This window comes from Scleropages formosus, chromosome 11 (assembly GCF_900964775.1).
Source record: "Scleropages formosus chromosome 11, fSclFor1.1, whole genome shotgun sequence".
Taxonomy (NCBI): Eukaryota; Metazoa; Chordata; class Actinopteri; order Osteoglossiformes; family Osteoglossidae; genus Scleropages; species Scleropages formosus.
In genome coordinates this window covers 17,435,418-17,442,113 of record NC_041816.1, presented here as the reverse complement: position 1 = coordinate 17,442,113, position 6,696 = coordinate 17,435,418, and the positions used below count along the sequence as shown (strand labels likewise).

The following is a 6,696-nucleotide window of genomic DNA, read 5'->3' as shown; positions in this document are numbered from 1 at the left end:
AATGACCCATTATGTTGTATACTTTCGAACAGTAGGCCATGATTGCACTGTAAAATACAGAAACAAGCCCTGGCACTCCCATATACTGAGTGTCAGCATTCTTAAAATTCTTTGTATAGACAGTAGTTTTTATGTTGTTTTGCAAATGTGATATATGATGCATAAGTCCTTAAATTATTAGTCTTCTTTTACACCTTCACAACACACAAGATTATATATATGAAACCATGTTATGCTTCTTATCATGGTGTTAAATTCATATACAACTTTGGCAATGGTACTATGATTATTAAATTTAAACGCAAGATTTTAATTCAGTTTTTCAAAGTCCATTAATTCATTTACTGTAAACACTACAATATCTTTTTCGTATTTTTACGAGACCAATGACCACTCGCAAACCTTGTTGAAAGTGAGAAATGTGAGCTGGCTCTTTAAGGCCGCGACCCGGAAGAAGGTGTGTCAGTGAGGTCATTGCACATGCGCTTTCTTTCGGCGCCTGGATTTGCGCTGCGGCAGCGTGCTCGGGCTCCAGCATCGTGGACGAGCTTGTAAAATATGAGTGTTCCGGCATTTGTTGACATAACCGAGGAGGATCAGGTGCGAAGCGTTTTTCGAACTGCCGAATACACAGGACTTGGCAGTGAGTGTGTCAGTTGTAGTAGTGGTCCTCCTGCTGGTTGGTTGGAGTGGAGCCTGCCTGGTATACACACACACACACACACACACTGACTGACTGACTCTGATCATTGTGCTTATTATTATTTTACTTTTTTTTTTGTCTAAGTCAAGATGACTTGTTGATTGGCAACTTCATCAACTTGTACTTTACATGGCACCAGGGTGTATGTAACTCTCTGATGATGTCTGAATGAATTTTATTTTTCTTGTAACTTTTTCGGATACGAAATCAATGGGATTCGAACGCCTTGCTAACTGTTTTCTGTCTCTTTTTTCTTAATTATTAATAAACTAAAGTCGGACAATCCCAGTTTCTAAGTAACTGTTCTGTTGAATAAACCTGCAACACTGCAGTTACACACTCACGTCATTTGGGCTAGCTAGTTTTCCCGGTGCACACTCTAAACTGGCACCTGCTGCTGCAACAGCATGTAACAATAGTTCCTAGGGTTACACTAACCGCTGTTATATATGTACCTTCAAAAGATGAATTTTGTTTGTTGTTATTTCAGGCTTCAGAGCTTAGAGCCTACATTAAATCAAAAGGAGCGGAGATTTCCGAGGAGAATTCAGAGGGTGGACCTCATGTGGACTTGGCACAGATCATTGATGTGTGTGATGTTTGCCTCAAGGAGGACGACAAAGGTCAGCGGGCGACACGCACAGCTCGAAAGAACCTAAATAAGTTTCCGTAGAAGCAGAAAGTAACCAAGAACTCCTTTTTGTGACCTTGCCTTGAATGTTTTGCTGTTGAGTGTTTTGAACAGGGGCATCTTCAAAGTCCCCTGTGTAACATTTGTTGGCAGTGCTTATGAATAACCTGTAAATAATTTTGCATCACTTCACGTTGTCAGTCGCTTTGGAGAAAAGCATCGGCTAAATGAATAAATGTGTCGTCACCTTAATGACATCTCTGTCTCCTTCCAGATGGGGAGAGTGTGATGAACAGTATCGTGTCCCTGCTGCTCATCTTGGAGACGGATAAGCAGGAGGCCCTGATCGAGAGCCTCTGCGAGAAACTGGTCAAGTTCCGGGAAGGAGAGCGACCGTCTCTGAGGATGCAGCTGTGAGTCTTCAGGGCGATGAAGTGTCTGTCCTCCGCACAAACCAGATTCCCTCATTTAATGTCCAGAATGTTTCGTAATGTAGCGCAAGGGTGAGTCATCTTCCAGGAGGGGTGACATGTAGGCACTGTTTTCTCTTTGAAATCAGCCACAGCGCATCCCAGTGTGACTGATTTAGGGAAATGGTTAGTTTATCCAAATGTGCAACCGTAACAGAAGCTTGCACATAGACCAGCCCCACAGAACGAGGACTGGACTCCTTTGTCTCTGAGAATCTGACACTGCAGTTGAAATATGCTGTTCCAGTGCCTCAGAGGGCAGCATGGTGGGACAGAGGGTAGCACTGGTCCCAATCAGCTCCTGGACTGTGCCTTCACCTGTGTGTTTTTATCCAGCTCAGTGTGTGGAGTTTGCATTTTCTCCCTGTGTTCACGTGGGATTCCTCCAGGTGCTCCAGTTTCTTCTCTCAGCATAAATGCATGTTTTTATGGTGAACCGGTGCATCTGAATTTTCTGTGTTACATTTCTCACCTGCAAAAGAGGTAAATGATTGTACTGAAGGTAGTATAGTGTATCTAGTGTTAGTATAGTATTGACAGAGAGAGAGTTCCACTGATGTATGGATGAGTGACCCAGTGTAAATAGTGTATCTAACAGTGTAAGTCACTGTGGTGAATAAGGTGTGTGGGCTGATAACACTACATAGAGTTCATTGGAAGTCACTTTGGAGAAAAGCTTCTGCTAAGTGAATAAATGTAATGTAGTATTATTATAGTAATATTCTAGTATTTATAGAGGGTAGCTAGAAGTGTAGTGGTAAGAACTGCTGCTTTTCAATCCAAAAGTAGCAGGTTCAAATCCCACCTACTGCTGTAGTACCTTTGAGCAAGGTGACCTGGACAGGGCTCCAGTCAAAATTACCCAGCTGTACAAATGTGTAAATAATTGTAAGTAGCTTCACATTGTAAGTGGCTTTGGAGAAAAGCATCAGCTAAATGAATAAATATAAATGTATTGTCAGCTGTATTGGGCAAAGGCACCTTCTTGTTACTAGTAATAATTGTACACTTTGGAGAAAAGCATCTGCTAAATGAATAAACTTTAATTCTGAATAGTGTGTGTTGTTTGTCACTAGGCTGAGTAACCTGTTCTACGGCATGGATGAAAATGCCTCTGTGAGGTACACAGTGTACTGCAGTCTCATTAAGGTTGCAGCCACCTGCAGTGCCATCTCTTTCATCCCCACGGATCTTGATCAGGTATCAGCTCGAAGCAGTTACTCTTGTTAATACAGATGTGTGCAGAGGTTTTCGCAGTTCCATTTACAACTGAGACACATAGTTCAAGTTCCATTTATAATTATATACCTTTCTGCATGGTGCTTTTCAATGTAATCATATGAATTGCAGTTAAAATGAACCTCCACGTTTTTTAAAATACATTTTGTATTAACGCATTTTTCATAACTTTATTCAAGGTACGAAAGTGGATAGTGGATTGGAATCTCAGTATAGAGAAGAAACACACACTTTTGAGAATGGTATATGAAGCTCTGGTGGACTGCAAAAAAAGGTTTCGATAATTTAAACATTGTTGCTGGAAGAAGATGTGAAGATATTTTTTTTGCTCTGAACTATATGTATGTGGAATGGATCTGTGTAAAGCAGAGCCACAATGAATTGATTGTTTCTGTGTACAGTGAAGCAGCAGCAAAAGTGATGGTGGAGCTCCTGGGAAGCTACACAGAGGACAATGCCTCTCAAGCACGGGTGGATGCTCACAGGTGACTGAGCCTCTGCTGCTGTCAGCTCACTGTACTATCATGCCTGTCAATAATCATGCCTCTCCATCAGGTGTATCGTTAGTGCTTTGAAAGACCCAGACACTTTTCTGTTTGACCACCTCCTCATTCTGAAGCCAGTGTGTTTCTTGGAAGGGGAGTTGATTCATGATGTAAGTTGGAGAAGTCTGCCTGTCAGACCTTTATAGCCTTATTTCCTGATTGTCTGCATAGTCTGGTATAAAAATAATTTACTCAGCATTGACAGTGGTGATATTACAGGAATTTTGTATATATATTTACAGATGTGTTTGTTACTGCTTTGAACATATCAATTTTGTGCACAAGGGCCAGGTGGAAAAAAGAGGCAGTGCCCAGGTTACATTTACATTACATTTGTTCATTTAGCAGACCCCTATCTCAAAAGCAATCTACATCTCATTGAAAGTACAGTTTGTGCATTACATTAGGAGAGAGACGTACTGTGGTTCCAGACGTGTGATTCTTAAGTAGAGTTAGTTTCTGTCCATCATATGCACCAGTGTTCATCACACGAGTAGCTGCATAAAACTCAGAATATCAACGGTGCCTGATCACCTTCCTATTAATTTTTTTTGAAGTTTTTTTTCAATAGGTTAAATGTCAGGTTAAACATTGCAATGAAATGTGTCTTTCCTGGTCTTACAAATAATGAATGTTTCTGTGTCTTCTAGCTCTTAACCATATTTGTGAGTGCAAAGCTTGCAACATATGTCAAGTTCTACCAAAACAACAAAGACTTTGTTGATTCTCTCGGTAAGTGCATTTTTTGTGTGTACACTGCAGTTCTTTTTTAAAGACTATTAATCATCCAGAAACTTTCTACTATGTGATTGACTGTGGTAGGACTTGATGACTAATGTATACTTTGTTTGCATGTGAACTGTTGCGTTGTTCATGCAAACAAGAATGTGTGTTGCTGTTTACCCCCCCTCACCTCTGGTGCTGAGTGTTGTTCTAGTGGAAAAGGAGTGCATACGACCCAGCGAAGCATTCAGTGGCCCTGGCTAATTTGCTCTAGCACTCGGGTCGCAGTGATGGAATGTGAATGTCAGCAGCCTCTTTATTTACACACTATATAAAAAGGACTAGTAATTAACAGTGAGGCCCTCCCTCGCTGGTGTGTAATTGACTGTTTCAAAAGAGCTGTGCTTCATAATCTAGTGTGTGTTAAAATTACACTCTCTATATTCCCCCAAGTTACCCCCCCAATAGATTAGGGTCAGGACTACTGGAAGAGCCACAGAAACACATAAGGGTTTTTTATGATGGCATTAACATTTGACATATTAATAATGAGTTAGTGTATTCAGATTTTTAAAAGCTGCAAGCTGTAGGACAGTTTTATCATCCTAGAGGTATTAATAATGATTTTTTTGTGTTCATATTGTAAGATATTTGAAGTATGTATTATGTTCATGTTCCCCCCCCCCCCCCCAAGATATATTTTTTTAACAGGTTTAGAGCTGAGTAAATATGCAAGACCCCTAACATTGGTAATATGTTGTGTTATCAGGATTGAAATTCACAAATTAGATTATTTCAAATTTTATAAAAATATCCTATTAATATGAATGGATGTAATCTAATAGTTAAGACTCTGTGACAGTGTATTTCATTTCTTGTCTAACAAGATTTTAAAGTACCAAAACTACCAATAAACAATGTCACATTAGGCTGCATAAATTATGAACATATTAAAGGTGACAATTTAAGCCATATGCCATAACACGTTTTTTCAAGTGCATCGCCCTAACATGTGTCCATCTGGTCTCAACAGCCTCCTCACAGAGCATAAAGTTAACGAGTGGCTTATATGCATTTGTTAATTAGGGTTAATGTGCATTAATTAACTTTTGTTGCTTGTATATTTTTAATTAAGACCAGTTAAAGGTGTTCATGTTGATCACAGTGCAGATGACTTGTTTTCACCACTAAATTTCTCATGATGCAGCAGCAGATTGTCATGTAATTAGTGTTAATTAACTTGTGTAGATTTAGTCTGAGGTGTTTCCCCTGTATTAATTGGCAGCTGTGTTCAGAATGGATAGGATAGAAATAAACTGAGTATTAACTTAATTGCCTTCTGTTTCAGTTCTTAGTTTCATTGGATCAGTTAAAATATATCAGGAGATATGCTGGTGTGGTCTTAATAGATGTTGGTGGAAGACATGTTGATGAACATTTTGACACAATTGCTATATTCTTCTTAGGTCTTTCACATGATCAGAACATGGCCAAAATGAGGCTACTTACATTCATGGGGATGGCTGTGGAATATAAGGAGATCTCCTTGGACACCATGCAGCAGGAGTTACAGATCGGTACTGACGAAGTAGAGGCTTTTGTCATTGATGGTAAGGCTGCTTTAAAACAGTCTGCTACTTAACAGTTAAAGTGGCATAGTTGTATGTACCTCTATAAACACTATGCATTTGTAAACGAAACTTGTGTGGATTGCTTTATTTCTAATTATTCTGTATCTAAATTAATGTCCAGTCGTCAAATCCTTCTTCCTTAATGTTTAGCTGTTCGAACCAAGATGGTTTATTGCAAAATTGACCAGACGCAGCGCAAAGTTGTAGTGAGGTAGGTCACTGTACTTTTTTGTTTCATTTTATTTACGGTCCAGCACTGTTAGTTCTACGTTAGCTTCCCACAACTGGTAATTTATCAGTTTATTAAACTTAGGCCTGAATGTAATTAGCTGTTATAATGAAAGTACCCTTCTTTCCAGCACACTTCCTTTAATGACTCAGCCAGGCCTAGAATATTAATGGGCTCTCTGACAATGCAGCTGCCATATTGCACTTTATTACTACAGATATTTTTCCTGAAACAGTCTACCTGAAATTAAAATTTTAACTGAAAAAAAAAGATATGCAGCAAGTTTACTTCAGTACCATGTTTTCTGTGCTTAGCATGGAATTAAATATGAAGGTGTTTGTCAAAGTCTGGTGTCAGCTGTTAAAAATGTGACAACCATCACAGCCACAGCACCCATCGGACCTTTGGGAAGCAGCAGTGGCAGCAGCTGTATGACAGCCTCAGTGCCTGGAAACAAAACCTGGCTGCTGTCAAGAACCAGCCTGCAAGCTTTAACCTCTTCTACATAAGACTCTTCATTCCAAC

The 6,696-nt window shown here is 39.6% G+C and overlaps 1 protein-coding gene across 1 annotated transcript; it reads left to right on the top strand.

The window, feature by feature from the left end:
• Nucleotides 1-481: 481 nt before the first annotated feature.
• eif3m (eukaryotic translation initiation factor 3, subunit M) lies at nucleotides 482-6,680 on the top strand. The gene is given in 12 exon segments (XM_018764026.2): nucleotides 482-600; nucleotides 1,194-1,326; nucleotides 1,609-1,747; nucleotides 2,881-3,004; nucleotides 3,223-3,317; nucleotides 3,445-3,528; nucleotides 3,599-3,698; nucleotides 4,239-4,320; nucleotides 5,778-5,921; nucleotides 6,093-6,153; nucleotides 6,556-6,646; nucleotides 6,648-6,680. Coding segments are annotated over 12 exon segments (1,128 nt in total). The 5' UTR covers nucleotides 482-558.
• Nucleotides 6,681-6,696: the final 16 nt, after the last annotated feature.